Source organism: Pelophylax lessonae, assembly GCF_965119305.1.
Source record: "Pelophylax lessonae genome assembly, chromosome: 8".
Lineage (NCBI taxonomy): Eukaryota > Metazoa > Chordata > Amphibia > Anura > Ranidae > Pelophylax > Pelophylax lessonae.
Window position 1 is genome coordinate 226,271,339 of NC_138775.1, and position 17,706 is coordinate 226,289,044.

Genomic DNA, 17,706 nt, shown 5'->3' on the forward strand with positions numbered 1-17,706 from the left:
CCTTTAAGCGCGCTGCGGACCCCCTCAGCACACTGCTACAATGACTGTGAAATTACAGACCCTCAAACAGGATAACTGATAGCCAGAAGGATTGCACAAGTAAGACAGCAGACAGACCCCCACAAGTGTTACCACTGCAGCCGAGTTCTCCAGGAAAAGGAGGAAGTGATGTCACCGCAGAAGGCTGAACTGAGGCTTCAGGCCAAGGAAAAATGGTTGCCAATAGAAAGGAATAGGAGGCTTCGGTATCATGGCCGCCAACATGTGCTCGGAAAGAACGTTTGCCACACACAAGATGGCGCCGCAAGGCGGGAAAATACACCACATGCAATGCTATATAAGCACCCATAGTGAAGCCAGACATGCTGCCCACACCTAAAATGGTGGACCAGCGGTTTTTAACCCCGCAGCGGTCGCCACATGTGTCTGTACCTCCAAAGAGCACCCTAAAGTGACACAGGAGAGGGAGCCCCACAAACCCACACAGCACACAGGCTGTGAGAGAAAAAACCCCCGCAGGGACCGGGATCAGGGAGTCCAAAAACGCAGACATGAGGGGATAACACAGACACACAGGACTGCCAGCCCCAGACAGAGGCCGCACACAGAAGGCACTTACCTGTACCCGATGGCATGGGGTGCCTCATCGACGGGAAACCGCCCACCCTCAGATGGCAGGGGTGCCGTCAGCCAAAAACGCAGGACGCTAGCAGTACACGGAGAACCGTGTGGGGACGTCCAGGCAAGGTAGCCACCTCGCAGGCTTTCATCCCCGAGGACAGGGATGGGTCGTTTGCGAGGCCAGGGCGAACACATAGCCGCGCTAAACGCTCGACGGCGGGCTGGGATTCCATCAAACCCTCTGTCCTGGAAAACCAGGACGGCCAGTCTGACTCCCAGCTCTGCAACGCTGTCTTAATCCGAAGATCTGACTTAACGCTGACAAAATAAACAGCTATTGGTGCAAAGAAAAAATACATTTGCAGCAAATAAAATCATAAAAAAGAAGAAAGGCTGAGACTGTAGCCCCAGCACAGGGAAGCCTATCTTACTCCTTAACTAGGCAGAAGACAAACTGAGTTGGGAAGGCTGATGCAGGGGGTATTGGACCAGTGGGACAGCCCCCATAGGTGTGTCTATGTAAATGCTTTGTTTTTTAACAAGTCTTATTCCTAGTTACTCCTGGGGAGATGAAGTCAATACCATTGGTGAAGACTGTATGAGTGGGCGGTGACTGTCGGAGGACGTAAGAGAAAAAAACATTGCGTACAGGTATGTGATTTTGCACTTAAAGGCAGCTCTGCTGCAGTAAATGTACGTGAGACGGTCTTTAACCACTTTAGCCCCAGCCGCCACGGATGTACGGCGGCAGTCTGGCTCTCCCAGGCAAAGTCCCGTACATGTACGGCGCTCGTGGGCCGCTGGAGGCATGCTCCCGCCCCTGCTCTTCAGCAGGGAAGCTAGTGCGTGTGACAGGCGGCTCCGATGGCCACCGGACAGAGAAGTACCGACAGCTGATGTAAACATAGCCCTCCGTACTTCTCCCTGAAGTGATCACAGATGTCATGTGATCCTGCTATATAGTATCACATGTCTCTGTGATGACTTTACAAGCCACGCCCCCCCCCACAATTAGTCACATTTAACCCCTTGATCACCAATACTGTTAACCCCTTCCCTGCCAGTGTCATTTTTACAGTAACAGTGCATATTTTTATCACTGATTACTGTAGTAATGTCACTAGTACCCCAAAAAGTGTCAAAAATGTCAGTTAGGGGTCCGATCTGTCTGCCGCAATCCCGCAAAAAATCGCAGATTGCCGCCATTACTAGTAAAACATAAATCTTTCCCGTAGTTAGTAAGCGCAATAACTTAAATACGCTTTTTCCAAAAATATGTAGCAGAAAACATTTGGGCCTAAAATGTAAAAAAATTTTGATTTTTTCATTTTTTTTTGAGAATTTCATATAAAAGAATGTGAAAAATATTTTTTTTTTTTTCAAAATTGTCGCTATTTTTTTTGTTTATAGCATACAAAATAAAAATTGTACAGGTGATCAAATACCACCAAAAGAAAGCTCTATGTGTGGGGAAAAAAAGGACGTCAATTTGGGTACAGCATCGCAGGACTGCGCAATTGTCCTTTAAAGTCACGCAGTGCCGAATCGCAAAATAGGGCCTGGTCATTGAGCAGCCAAATCCTCCAGTCTGAAATTGGTAATGCTTTGATTCTTGTGCTTTTCAGGTAGCTCATCCCCAATTACCGTATAATTCACAGAAGTCAACTTTCTATCCACAGAATGTCTTTAGGCCACTAATCATAAATGTGGCATCTCTTTGCCAGTAGCATGTCAAATGTTATAATGGGAATTGTGTCTAGAGTCACTGCATAATCTAACTGGTAGATCAGTTACCACACAATAGTTCTCAGATCAGAGGATCATGGTTTGGCTAGTGATGCAGCTGGTTTCCTGTAAATTGCCCTTTAACCGCTGGTTTTGAGAGTTCAATTCCCCACTTTTGATTATTTAATATTGTGAAATCTGACTTTGGCCGAGTCTATAAATAAAATTTGCAGAGTATTAAATACACTTTGTAGTGAGTTACAAGCCAAGCGCTCTGGACACAGGCCATTCAGGAGAATAAACATTGCTTTACCCTCCATTGAAAATACACAGGTTCTCGTTTTCCTGCAGTCAGCAAATAGGTTTACTTCTGTACTCATAGGAAATTAATTGGCAGTCGGATGATTTCAGGGTGGTTGTTTATTTTTGGGGGAGGGAGAAGAAATTAAATGGTTAATTTAGTATGGGACTTTTTTCAATTGTTTGGGATGCTCTGTTCTGGTAAATTAAAGCGGTAGTATCCCGCTTTTTGACACTTTTACCTACAGGTAAGCCTATAATAAGGCTTACCTGTAGGTACAAATAATATCTCCTAAACCGGCATGGTTTAGGAGATATTTGCAGTGCATGCAGCCGCTCGCGCGAGCGGCAAATGCGCTCTGAAGGTCCGGGGGACCTTCAATTTTGTTTGCCGGGAGCTTGCCAGAAAATCACTCCCGCGCGCATGCGCGGGAGTGACGTTATCGCGGCTCCGGCCAATCATTGCGCCGGAGCCGTCTCTTCCGGCCAATCACCACGCCGGAGCCGCCGAACCCGGAAGAGACGGCGAGGGATCATGGCAGCGCCCGCAGCGCTGTCCGGGGGTCCGTGTCGGGGCTTCGTTCTAAGGTAAGTTACACATAATGGGCTAGTATGCGATGCATACTAGCTCATAATGCCTTTGTCTTGCAGGTTTTTTTTTTTTTTTTTTTTTTTTTTTTTTTTAGGGTTTACAACCGCTTTAATTTCCTAATTGCCTGCATTATAGATATGTACGTAGGTTGATGTAGTTCTGCAGCATACAGAGATGCACACAATTCAAGTTGGAAATTACCATCAAATGCTTTCTGTTGAAATTCTCTTGTGTGCAAAAAGGGTCATTCCGACCCACCTCTGACCCGAGGAGCAAGTGCGTATAGTGCATGAACTTGGTGATTTGGCTCCAGTTCTCGAAGCAGACGGCATGGACTTTGCACCACGCCAGAGCTCAGACACGTTTCTTGCATCATCCTGGGTGACTGGTGATCAGGTGGCCTCTGTGAATACAGGATGTCCTCAGTAACCAGCTCAATGGCAAGATTGTAAATGCAGTAGGTAAGAGGTGATATAAACTGACTGACACGGTTGTAAAGATTGTATCTGATAAAAAAGTTTATTGTAGTAAAATAATAAATAGCATTTATATAATACTTGTAATAACTTAATAGTAATATTTCATTAAAAAAAAAAAAAAAACCTACTTTTTAAACCATTCACTGCAGCCTCCTAGTGTTTTACACTCAAAGGTTTTTCTTGCTTCATGGTTAGGTTATCTCTTAAAACAGGTTAATTCTTGACAACCCTTTCTATAACAAAAGAACATGTGGTGTCCCTTGTTGAAAGAGTAGTGGGATGTGGTATAGACCTGGTTCTGCTACTGCAGGAAGTAAGGAGTCAATGGGCCTGATCCAAGCCAAACAATGTAGACCACACAACTCAATATGACCATTTTCCCATGTAGTTTGGCTCATGTGCTGCGGGGCCTATTTCTTTTAACACAAGTGATAGGCTTTGTTAACATATGCGGCAAGTTTGTAAACACACCTGAAAATTGATCCACTTTGGATCGATTCTCCGAAACGGTTTGGAGGTTTTTCACAGGCGTTCAGGGAGCAATATGCCACCTTCTGAAAGCCTCTTTTTTTTTTTTTTTTTAACCTCTGGGGATATTACATTGCGATTCTGCTGGAACCATGTGCCTTAAATGCTGATTTGTCATCATGGTCCCATTGAGTTAAATAGGGTGCAGTTGGCAAGCGGTACTTTATCAATCACAACATGCTTAATAAAATGCACAGGGACTGCAGCAATGTATACAAACCTACCCACTGACCATATTGCCTTACTGGTAGGCAGTCAGGGGTGGTGAGGAAAAAAAAAACATGGACAAGCAGCCTATTTTTCCCATCAAGCTGCTGCATGTGTGAACATGGCCTTAATGAGGCACTTCACCGTGCAACTTTCTTCTTCCTTCTGGGGACAGGTAAACTATTCTCAAACAAGGGACAGTTTTTCACTAAAGAAATTAAGTGAAATGTGGACCTTTCAATAAAGTCTTTCATAATGTAGCAGCAAGTGATTTTCATTGCCAAGTTTCTGTGTGTCCCCTTTCCAGGCCAATGAAGCTTGTGGCTTGTAACGTAGCCTCAGAGACCCTACTGTCCATATATCAAGGCTTCATGGAATGGATTCTTTGGGCCACATGTTTACATCCATGGGCAGAGAAAACCCTCTCATTTTTTGGCACAAACACAAGCTCCTGGAGGATTTTCTCGAAAGAACTCTCTTTATATGGTAAACCTTGAGCAGTGAAGACGTCTCGAGCACACATCTTGATATGGGAGCGTTCCAAAGGCAAAAACGGCACAAAGTCATCAATGAGACCCACTTTTAGCAGTTGCCACGGAAGGAGCTGATCTGAAAGGAGAAAAAGCCATTCTGGTTAAAATACCCCAAGCTTAAGATGTGTGAACATTTAGTAGGATCTAAGCTAATGATTTAAACCAGTCAAAAAAAAAAAAAAAGTAACCCTTTCTGATGGTCAGCAATGGCAGCGCTCATATTGCTCTAGGAAAATGTTTTCGTAAAGAACTCGTATGGACAGGCTTTAGTTTGAGACACCTTTTGAGATCAGCCAACATTTATTGAAAGGTGCATTTGACCTTCTTTAAATTGATCACCTTTACAGAAAAAAATGTAAAATGGTGGCCTAACAGTACACCCTCCCCTCACCCCTGGACCCCGTTGTACCTACCTCTGTCAATGCTAAGCTGTCAGTGTCCTTGCAAGCTGCTTAAGCAGTCCAAGGATTTGAAATCTCCACTCTTCTCTGTGCAGCTTTTCCAGGATGGACCAGAGCGATTTCTGATTGGTCAGCGCCATCACCGTAAATAACTTTGCTCCATCCTGGAAGCGCTACCCGGAGAAGAGCAGGGGTTTAGATTACCAGGACCACTGGAGTGACACTGACAGCTCACCATTGCCGGAGGTAAGTACAGCAGGGGGGGGGGGGGGCGGGAGTGTGCTGGTGTTAGTTCATTTTTTTTCCTGTAAAGTGAACTAACCGTTTAAGCTGGTTTTACAATCCCATGGAAGCAAAAAAAAAAAAACTGTTTCAACACAGGAACTTAAAGCCAGTGTGGCATGGCTTCTTTATCATGTGCTCACTGTGATTGTCTCTCACAAAAGTCATATGAACTACCCTCATGGCCTCTGATAAGAAGCTTTGATTGAGAGCCGACAATGACAGCTTAGTCAGTGTGCTGTGAGCGGGTTTTTAGTGCACAACCTGCTGCCACTATGACCAGTTCAGCAGGAACCGGCCTAGATTTGAACTATGGACAGCCTTAGATGGACTTAGTAGGAGAGACCGGGATGTTTTCATAGCTAATTATAGTGAATGTACAGTTGTAAATGTTCTTTAACCACTTCCCCAAATGGACATAACTGTACATCCTTGGGGTTCAGTGGTAATACCTGATGAGGCCTGCACCTTCAGGTATCATCCCGGTATAATTTTTTGCAGCAATTCCGTTTCAGGCAGAAGTGATCTGAGTGGCTAATTAGCCACTCGATCACTTCTGTATGTCGTGGAAGGCGGTCCCACCCACCACCGGCTCTCCGGTCACATTGAGCAGGCCGGGAGAAATGTGAACAATGGCAATTGCTACCTGTGACAGAGAGAGAGGAACTGACGTCGTTCTCCCTCTCTGTAATCCTGGAAACCGGGTGCAGGGCTGCTGTTAGAAATCACGGGGCCCCGTACAGACTACCTGGCAGGGCCCCCCCCCCCCCAAGAAAATATTAAATATATATTTAGCTAAAATTACAACAAAATCACTATTAGCAGACACAAATATAACATAACTCGCATAATTCCTGCTAAATCTAAAAAAAAAACTATGTTAAATAAAAAAGATGAGATGAGAAAAATATACAGGCTGGGCAGTTGGAGCTCAGTGATCAGAGAGACAAAATTACAATTTACAAATAAACTCCTGAGCAGAGATAAGTGCTGGGAGGGGGGGGGGGGGGCACACAGGGATAAAACAGATAAAAGCTGATAGCAGGGAGAGGGACAGATCAGATTCAGGTGCTGGAGGAAGATTTCTGTATGTGTTATCCATCACTAATCCCCCGCTCTGTGTGGGCCCTCTACAAGAGTACTGGTGGCCCCCCCTATCAGCGTCCCTGACCGGGAGTGATGAGTATTCATCACTACCGGTTCTTCCCCTTTGTTTACCTGGCCACCAGCAGCCAGAGAAGCAGCCGATCAGACCGATCTCTGTCTAATCGGCTGCATGGGGGGCCAGAGAAGAGATTTGGGGTCTAAAATACACCAAATCTCTCCATAGAGGGAACCTGTCACAGCCCATGCTGTCACAAGGGATGTTCATCTTTTGTGATCGCAATAAAGTTATTACAAAAAAAAAAAATTATAAAATAAATGTAAAACAATTTTAAGCGGCCTTGTCCTACCGTGCTTACGCGCAAATGTGAATGCATATGTTACTCTTGCACGCATATGTAAAATGGTGTTCGCACCACGCATGAGGTATTGTCGCGAACGTCAGAGCAAGAGCAATAATTCTAGCACGACCTCCTGTGCAACTCTAAACTGGTAACCTGTAAAGGCGTTTAAATCGTCGCCTATGGAGAATTTTAACCACCATAGTTTGCCGCCATTCCACGAGCAGATGCAATTTTAAAGCGTGACATGTTTATATACTCCGCGTACATCATCGTTCACATTATACAAAAAAATTGGGCTAACGTTTTCTTTTTTTTATTTATTTAAGTCTTTTTTTTTTTTTTTTATTGCGTTTGAAAAACCGCTGCACAAATACTGTGTGACATAAAAAATTGCAACACACACCATTTTATTCTATAGGGCCTCTGCTAAAAAAGTATATATATATATATATATATATATATATATAATGTTTGGGGGTTCTAAGTAATTTTCTAGCAAAAAAAGTATATTTTTACATGTAGGAATGAAGTGTCAGAATAGGCTTGGGAAGGAGGTGGTTAATATACAAAAAGCCAGCGGGGGGGGGATGTCACGTTTCAGATAGCTGGTTACACAGTTAGGTGGTTCTTTCCTATTTCACATATTGGCTGAATAGAAAAAAAACTCCAGATTCACACAAGCACTGCAGCCACTGACTGGTAAAAGTTTTCCAACAGGGCTCTTTGACAGAAATCTTATGTCAAACTGGGAGGGCAACACATTAATTGAAATTCGGCTGCTCCCTGCTGAAGGCGTGAATACAGACGCACAGACTTTTGTAACTGTCTCAGTGGGTTGGCACAGTGAGAGGTGCATCATAGGATAGGGTATAAAAGCCAGGAGCACATGTGGCAGGGGGTATTTGGGCGGGAAGCCAAGTCCCAGAAGGAGGGTGACAGCTGTTTCCTCTTCTGAAGCTGTGGAAGGTGCTCACAGGCAGTCTGCCTGGTGTACAGTGGTGATCGAAAGTTTAGGCACCCCAGGTAAAAATTTGTATTAATGTGCATAAAGAAGCCAAGGAAAGATGGAAAAATCTCCAAAAGGCATCAAATTACAGATTAGACATTCTTATAATATGTCAACAAAAGTTGGATTTTATTTCCATCATTTACACTTTCAAAATTACAGAAAACAGAAAAAAAAAAAAAAAAGAGCCAATATATTCAGTCTGTAGGAGTTGATAAATTACAGAGCTAGTATTGGGCTTGAAAATTCCTGTATGCTTGCCAGCACAGGGATATTAAATTGTCCTGTATTTTTCTTTTTAAAAAAAGATTTTTTCAAAATTATGTAAAATATCAGTTTGTCAACATAAAAAATGAAAAGTTTAAAAAAAAAAAAAAAAAGACAAAATTTCACAGATAAGATGTATCCTACATATTTGTGTACATACCTTTGTGCCACTCCACAGCAGCCTTTAATGGTTCTTCCAAATCATTCAAAGTAATCACCTCGCGATGTCGCCCAGCACGCCAAAAATTTAGCGTAATCTCATTGATTGTACTGCTGCCAATGCCACTAAATTAGAAAGAAAAAAAAAAGAAGGGATCAGGATTTACATACTTTTTAGAGTTCCTAACAACTACAACAAACTATAGCAATAGCACAGAAGTTTTATTATGTTTTGTATGAATATTCTCACTATCTTGGCGTCAGGGACAGAGTAAGTGAGGGGAAGTGTTAGGGCCCCATTAATACTTGCTATTAGGGCTATAGTGCAAATTCCATGGGCAGAAATCACAGGGCTCCTGCAGCCAGAATGACCGGTGTTTGCAAATAGCTGCAGCAATTACAATTAAAATGTACAATAAAAGAAGTAAAGCTTAAATTACAATGTTATTTAGGCCTCATGCTTACTGGCTATTTATCCCCTGCTGCATGAGAGTATGGTGAATGGAAGGCACAGGTGCACCATCCAGCCCCACTGGTGGCAGCCTGTCATACTCTAGGAGCGGCTGAAAGCTTCTGCATCTTTGCTACTTATGTTTAGGGCAATGCTTGAGTTCTGGGCATTCGCCTCAGGGCAGATACTGCCCTTAATGTTAGCAGCACTGTGTGTGCCATCCAGCTGCAGCAGGGTTCAGCCTCCCATAAGGTTTTCCAGGCTGCCAGCAGTGGAGCTGGATGAGGCACCTGTGCTTTCTGCCCACACCTAAACACCAGATTCTCATGCACTGGTACTAAATGTCCAGTGCGCATGGGGGCCTCAAGCCAGCCATAGATGTTGCGATTTTCTTTCTTGCAACAATGGGTTGAAGGAAAGAAAATGGCAGTGTCGATGGGGGAATCCCTCCCGAGAAGCGGTTGTGTTCTCCCAGCAGTGATTATTACTAGTGGCTATAGCTGCTGGCAATAATTGCATGAAAAATCCGACAGGCTGGTTGTACCTAAAGGCCCGTACACACGATAAAGAAAATCTGTAGGGAAAATTCGTCCGACGACCAATCTGCCGATTTTCGGATTGTTAGTATGGTGCTTTCGACAGCCAACTCTTCGGCTGACAAAATCCTGATGTGCAGGCTATAAAATTTTTGTTGTCCGTAATACAACGTCCGATTTTCGTCTCATTAGTACAGATTTCGACAGAAAAAAATCTTAAGAGCAAGACTAGGCATGCTCAGAGAGAAAGAACACATACAAAGCAATCCAACACATGACATCACTTCTGAAGTAGAATTCTGTCGTACGGGAAAATTCGTATGAAAATAAACTCTTCACTTTCCACATCAGACTAGCATGCCACAAAAAACGGACGACAGATCGTTCGATAATCTGATTGTGTGTACGGGGCTTTAGTTGATCAATCGATCAACTTGGGTACAATCAGCCTACCCATCCATGGCTCGAATCTCGGCCAGTCCCTGCCAAGATTCAAACCATTATGGCTGGCTTTAGTGTACTCAAACGCTAATGAACCTGCCAACAATTACTTTTGGAGACTGATAAGAGACCAAGGCAACCCACAGTGTAGGAAAACACAAACCTCAGTGTGTGACTTGAGTCTGACTACAAAGCTGACCGCTGCGCTTTGTATTTGTTAGAAGTTAATAATTAAAAAAAAAAAAAACGAGTACAGCATGTCAGGCTTATCTATCCTCCAATTTAGATTAATAATGTAATGTTAGCGGAAGTAACAGTCATTGAGGTGTTACCTGAGAAATATAAGGATGCTGCGGGGGTGGTGGTCATCTTTAAAAAGGGGTAACAGAGGCTCCAGGAGGGCTGCTGGTAGTTTGTCTGCTTCATCAAATACAAACATGGGCTGTGCACAGCGAGAGGAAATCTCTGTGATCTGCTTCTCCAGCTGAACCTGAGAGTGAATCCGAGACAAAATGTCATCATGCTGTCAGAATTCCTGCAGGTACAGAACCCTCCTCATCACCCATTACATCATATTAGTCTTCAGCAGAGTTTATATATTCACATTTCATTCTCATAAATATCTCTTTTCACATCCTTCATCTAAGACTGAATTCAGGACAGCTCTGGAGAAATTTTACAATTAGGCAAATCTATTAGTGTCTAAAATAAGATTTGTCATCCATGGCAACTAGGTTCTTTTCATTCTCCATCTGCCATTTTCGGGTATATGCTTGAATAGGACTTGCTTTTATAAAGAAAGCCCATTGTTACCTAGAGGGGTTTAACCTCTTCCAACAATCCAGACAAATATTCAATTGTATTTATCATTTAAATGTGCCTAACAACGCTGTTGCCAATGGCGGTGCAGCGGCCCAGCGTTGTCAGCCTGCAACAGTAAAGGATGTTACTGGCAGGATCTCCAGGTAAGCAACTTTGCAACAGATTCAAAAAACACAATATAATTTAGAAAAACTGTATACGTTAATATATATATATATATACACATACACTTTAAACCTGCCTTTCTCAAGCAGGGTTCCATGGAACTCAAAGGTTACTAGGGGTTCTTTTAGCAGTTTTTGATTCTAAAAATTAACAACTGACAATTTTTTTTTTAGCTATCTGTTAAAGGTGCATTCTTCTCACCAACCACCAATGTAAGGAGCATTTCTTCCACCAAACACCAATGTAAGGGGCATTTCTCCCACCAACCACCAATGTAAGGGGCATTTCTCCCACCAACCACCAATGTAAGGGGCATTTCTCCCACCAACCACCAATGCAAGGAGCATTTCTTCCACCAAACACCAATGTAAGGGGCATTTCTCCAACCAACCACCAATGTAAGGGGCATTTCTCCCACCAACCACCAATGTAAGGGCATTTCTCCCACCAACCACCAATGTAAGGGGCATTTCTCCCACCAACCACCAATGTAAGGAGCATTTCTTCCACGAACCACCAATATAAGGGGCATTTCTCCCACCAACCACCAATGTAAGGGGCATTTCTCCAACCAACCACCAATGTAAGGGGCATTTCTCCAACCAACCACCAATGTAAGGGGCATTTCTCCCACCAACCACCAATGTAAGGGGCCTTTCTCCCACCAACCACCAATGTATAAGGGGCATTCTTTCCATTGGTCACCAATGTGTAAGGGGCATTCTTCCTGCTGACCACCAATCAAAGGACCACTTTTCACACTGACCACCACAATAATGCACCCCCTTCTCCCATTGACCACTAGTCTAAGGAGGCCCTTCCACCATTGACCACTAATATAAAGGGGTTCTTCTCCCACTGAACACCAATCTGAGGGACCATTTTAATTGACCTCCAATATAAGGCGTATGGCTCAACTGACCACTAATGTGAGGGAACACTACAGATTTTACTGCCTTTTCTGGCCATAGTTATTCGTTTCATTATTATTACTGAAACTAATGTCGCATTGAGCAGCCCAGGTTGGTAAATACACCAAGTACACCACATTCCTTTCTTTTATATCTTTTTCTTATATCTCAACATACTGTTAATGCAAACATGCCATAAGATGTTGATACAATAATTATTAGTAGGGGTTGCCTAAGACCTGAAAGTTATTTCAAGGGATTCTTCATGTTAAAGTTAGCAAAAGCTGCTTTCTGCTTTTCAGGACTCCGGCAGCCAGATCACTACAACCACGATTACACTGCCACCATTGTGATTATTAGATGACTTCAAACTCCAATTTGAATCTTTTCTTTAAAGAAGTTAGATGGGGATTTAGGTCAAAGAACTCATGGAAAACTCACAACTGTAGTTCCAAAAAGTAATTTAACTTATTAGATTTTATAGACCACTATAAAGTTAGGGTAAACTTGGCACCTTTAGAGAATTACCTTGTACGCCTCCATGTGTGACTGGTGAGGGAAGTGCAGCTGTGGAATGAACACTTTGGTGCACCGGTTCCGGAGCCCATTCTGGTAAAGATTCTCTGCAATGATACGGACAGCAAGGTTCTTGCCAGTGCCTGTCCATCCATGGAACGAGAGCACCTGGGACTTTTTAGACTCATCTTCCTGCAGGAACCTCTTTACAGAAGATAAGATCTGCTTCACTGCCAGATGCTGGCCATGTACCCGCTGCTCCAGATCCCACTGTAGGCCTGCGATTGGAAGAAAAATGTAAGTGTCAGGTTTTTATTATTGTGCCCTCTGCAGCTGATTGGCAACATCTCTGAAATACCCCATTTATTGTAGAAACCGCTGATTTGAAATGCTTTGACATCTTATAAGGTTTTTCATTATATCTGCATTCATTGTACAAAATAATGCATTCTTTTACTATGTAAATATTACACACATGACCCTTGATAACGACGGCCTACGTGCCGACGAAACCGGTCGGGAGCATAGGAGCGCAATCACGCTGGTTTTATTGCCATTTCCGGGACCGAATGATACGGACTGAGTAACGCGGAAGCGGCATCTTCTTGTGTCATTTTTTCGGATCCTGATTTGAATGCCCGTTTTTCTGTTTATGATGTGTGTCTACTTTATTTTAAATAAATTGCTTGAACGTACTTCACCATTCTGGCCATTCCTTCATTTACATGCTGCTGAGGAGCGTGAGGTTGGCGGAGGAGTGTGACGTTTCTGACATACAGGCAATTGTAAAGTGGATGCTCCAGGAGGGCTCGGTCTTTCACTCCAGATTCTGGTTATTCTGATATCATTCTGCTTGCACTGACCCAATATAATTAAGGGGTAGGTGCTTTCTGGTAAGCGTTCCCATAAACCGGGTGTCCATGTGGTGAAGGGAGTGAAGATTTGTTTCATGAGGAAGAATCATCCCTTGGAGACTGCACCATTTATATTTGTTGGTGTATGGGACATTACTTATGATTCATCTATTCACTGACTATTGATGCACTTTATATTTGCTATATGCACTTTATATAAGATTATTACCTTGATGCACTTTTTATTTGTTTAAGCACTTTATAATTAAAGCTTGTGATTTTAGTTTTTTATTATATCTTGCATCATAGGCTTTGTCATTAGCTGATGCACTTTACAATTCAAGCATTTTATATTTAAGAGTCTGTTGATATTTAATCACATATTGCACTTTTAGGTGAGCGCAGCTTAGTACACCGCAGGTGTATTATTTACCATTCCCACGTTTCTTACGATTCAGCCGTAGCTCCCCATTTTTTGGTTTACACCAATATATGCATACTCATATTTATTTGCTTATTCGGCTCACATCAATATATAAATTTGTGCCATACATGCACTTTTTTATTCACTTAAGCCCCCGTTCACACTGAGGCGACCTGTGAGGCGACCTGGTCGCCTCACAGGTCGCCGTAGGTTGCCTGCCATACAGAAGCTATGGACCCGTTCTAATAGGAGCGACACAAGTCGCTCCGACTTAGAAAAAGGATCCGGAGCTTCTTTGGGGCGACCCGGAGCGACCTGCATAGACTTCAATGTTATGAAGTCTGTGCCGGCCGCTCCGAGGTCGGGGTGCGAGCAGCGCGCCGCGACCTGTGTGGTCGCCTGGGGAAGTCGGATCGCCCCTGTGTGAACGGGGGCTAAGACATTTATTTTGAATATATTTGCACTTTATTTTACCATTTGCGCAGGTACTATTGGCGCATAACGCCAATCATTTTACTAAATACTACCTCTACCTGGTTTATGAATTGACAGGTAGCTTCTAATCTGTAAAGATTAAAGCTTGTGTGAATGGCCATGCTCTCCTTACCTGTGAGGTTGTTGATAACAGTCCATTGTGTAGGGTGAGTGAGACTAGTCACTGTAGTGTACAGGTCTGCCAGGGCATCCCATCCAAAGCTTCTCCAACTCCAGTCTGTAAAATAATATACAAGTCCAGGCAATATTAGAACTTGGGTGATCAAAAGAATGTTATGAACAAATCATGTAGGGAGGTATAAACTGGTCTAAAGGTCTGGTCTTGAAAGTTGGTTAAAATGATTACAGCTTCCGAAGGCTAAAGCTACACAAGACCTTTTCAGTAGCCCAGCTGTGCTGCCAGTGATTAAAGTGGAACTGAAGACATTTTACAACAGGCAGCAAGCAAGCAGGCTATTATAGAAGGAGAGACATGCAATGTCTCTTCTATGATAATACACCTACCTGACTGCTCAAAATTGTCTGCAGCATGTAAACTGAGCATGTGCAGCTCAGCTTACAGTTCCAGCATGGTCCCTGTGTGCTGGGATGACTGACTCCTGCACCTGCCAATGGAGATGCCCAAAGAGGGCCTAAAGAGTTTTAACCTCTCTATGTTCCCTAATGACTGTTGTAATTGGAACTGAAAATAATCCACATTTTTGGAGTTGTCGCCCTAACAGGAAAAAGAAGGTAAATCTTCAGTATCAACACAAAACTCAGGGCTCCCTATGATGAAAGCTACACATATTACAGCATGTAGTTGCCAACTTTTTTGTTGCGCAGTCATAGAATAACTTAATTGAAATTTATAAATAATTCAAAACATAAAAAAGCGCATACCATATCATAAGTCCATAAACTGCACATTGCAAATAAATAAAGAATGAAATCATTTGTTTAACGTTGCTAAATTGGACTTTATTAATTGGGATTAGTTATTTATTTGCACTGTACACTTTATGGATTTATGATATGGCATGCACTTTATGTTTTGAATTATATATTATGCACAGATATTAATTATTTATACATTTCAAGTAAATTTTTCTAGGACGGTGCAACATAATTTTATTTATTTAGTTCATTTATATCAGGTGTGATGATTTAGTGAGTGCAGCAGTCATTAATTGTTTACAGTGAATTCATCTCACAGTGTGTGGCACAATTTAATTTGAATGCGTTGAAATCAATAGTGACACTTCAACACAAAATTTTAGTTTTTATTTATTATAGTTTTTGTTGTAAAGTGCTGCGTAAACTGTTGGCGCTATATAGATCCTGTATAATATTATCAATAATAATAATAGTAGCCAACTTTTGCATATAAATGGAGCAATACATGATCATTCAGGATTAATCGCATGCTACTTGTGTAATTTATATAATATTGACCCATTAATGAGCCATTGCTGATTTAAACAGTTAAAGCGGAGTTCCACCGGCCCGCTCCAAAAATTAAAAGTCAGCAGCTACACATACTGTAGCTGCTGACTTTTAATAATAGGACACTTACCTGTCCTGGAGTCCATCGATGTCGGCACCGCAGCCGATGTTTCCATTGGATGTCGGGTGCTGCTCCCGCCATTGCCGGTAAGGGAACCCGGCAGTGAAGCCTTGCGGCTTCACGAGCGGCTCCCTACTGCACATGCGCGAAGCGTGCTGCGCATTCCTACTGGCTCTGCGGTGGAGGAGGGGGCCGAGCTTCCGAGGGACATTGGGGAAGGGTACCTGTCAAAAACAGGTACACGTTCCCCCCTCCCCCCTGAAAGGTGCCAAATGTGGCACCGGAGGGGGGGGGGAGCAAAAGAGCGGAAGTTCCACTTTTGGGTGGAACTCAGCTTTAAGCTCTAACAGTTTTAGTGAAAATGACCCATGTGTAGCTCCAGCATTAGATCAAGAATTAAAAAGTATAAAAAAAAAAAAGCTTGTAAAGTGCAAATTTTCAATAAAAATATTTGAGAAACAAGAAAAAGTATTCACAATGTGATGGCACTCACCTGCACGATCCATTTTCATCTCGTCGCACTTTTCGGGCCACAGCCAACACTGAAGTTCATGTACATATTCCCATGAAAGATGGGCCAAGTCTTGCATTTCAGGAGCACCAGAAAACCATTTACTGTCCTCCCCTGCATCCTTACTTTCTTTCGATAGACCCTGCTCAGTACAATGTACCAATGATGAGCTGATCAATAGCAGCAATAAGGTAGTAGTTTTGTGCAGGAAAGCCATGTGCTGCATCTTAGTTGAGAATTTTAGATTGAATCCAATTTCTACAACCCTCCCTTTAATGTTTTGTAACTAGCAGTGACTTTCGTTTTCCCAGTGCTTTGCATATAAGCCCCTAGCTATTTCCTTTCATTGCTCTTGGATTCAATGCTGCAGTCACCACTCATTGCATCCTGTTTGACAACTTAGCTTGGCCATGTCCCACTTTCACTAATTATATTGCCTTTTTCCTGCCCCCTCCCTTTGTCACATCATTCTTTTCTCCTCCCTCTTCAGGTATTTTACATTTTCCTTCTCCGTCACTAGGTATATGCAGGTTGGTGACACTCCCCTATAGTGACTGTGACTTTCCCAGTGCTCAGACTAGCAGATGATGGGCTGTGCTTGCTTACGTGTGAGCTCAGACAAGCCTAGTGGGATATTTCTGGAGAGATCTGACTCATCGTTTGTTAACCCTGCCCATACTAAAGCTTGCTGGAGCATTTTAATGCATTCATACTTTCCATACTTTTTTTTTTTTTGGAAAACAGGATGAGAACCGTTACAACCTGGAAATGTCAAAAAGAACAGAAAACACAGACACAACATTTAAAGTGGAACTATAGTCAGAAAATCAAGTCCTGCTTGATCCTGTCATGAATCACTTCATGCTGGTCCCTGTTGCAGGTATAGCTATGTAAAACATGTACCCCTTGGTGCCGGCCCCATGCATGTATGTGGGCGCTTGGCACCGTATGGGCCACAAATTTGCATGAATTGCTACCCAAACAGCTGTGCTGAGCCGACACAGTTACTGGCACGGTGGCACCTAGCCGAAAACTACCGATCACTGTTTCCAATCCAGAGTTTTCGGATAACTTGACAGCCAATCATGGCAGTCACGTGCTCTTAAAGTGTTTCTAAAGTCAGCTTTTATTTTTTAATTAAAATGGTATACTTACCTCCTCATTGCAGTGGTTTTGCACAGAGTGGTCCCGATCCTTCTCTTCTGGGGCCTCTGGCTGCGATCTTGGCTCCTTCTCTTCTTTTTAAGTCCACCATAGACAGCCGAGTGCTATGGGGAGAATCGTGGTCTGGGCGCTCCCGACCTGTGTGTCTATGGAGCCGCGCTCCATAAACTTACACAGTGGGACTTAGGCCTGCCCCCCCCCCCCACTTCCTCTTCACTGCATTTGATTGACAACAGCAAGAGTCAATGGCTCCTGCTGCTTCTCGAATGCTGTGTGAGGAGGAAGTAAGGGGAGAATAGATGCCGTGCACAGCGCTGATCTC

At 43.1% G+C, this 17,706-nt stretch overlaps 1 protein-coding gene across 1 annotated transcript; it reads right to left on the reverse strand.

Annotated features, from left to right (window-relative positions):
* Positions 1-4,692: 4,692 nt before the first annotated feature.
* On the reverse strand, positions 4,693-16,774 carry TOR3A (torsin family 3 member A). Its single transcript, XM_082266060.1, has 6 exons — positions 16,203-16,774; positions 14,276-14,380; positions 12,403-12,668; positions 10,309-10,466; positions 8,550-8,674; positions 4,693-5,061 (listed from the first exon to the last, which is right to left on the reverse strand). The coding sequence occupies exons 1-6, from the start codon at positions 16,444-16,446 to the stop codon at positions 4,814-4,816; spliced, it is 1,146 nt and encodes a 381-aa protein (XP_082122186.1). The 5' UTR covers positions 16,447-16,774; the 3' UTR covers positions 4,693-4,813.
* Between the last annotated feature and the right edge of the window lie 932 nt (positions 16,775-17,706).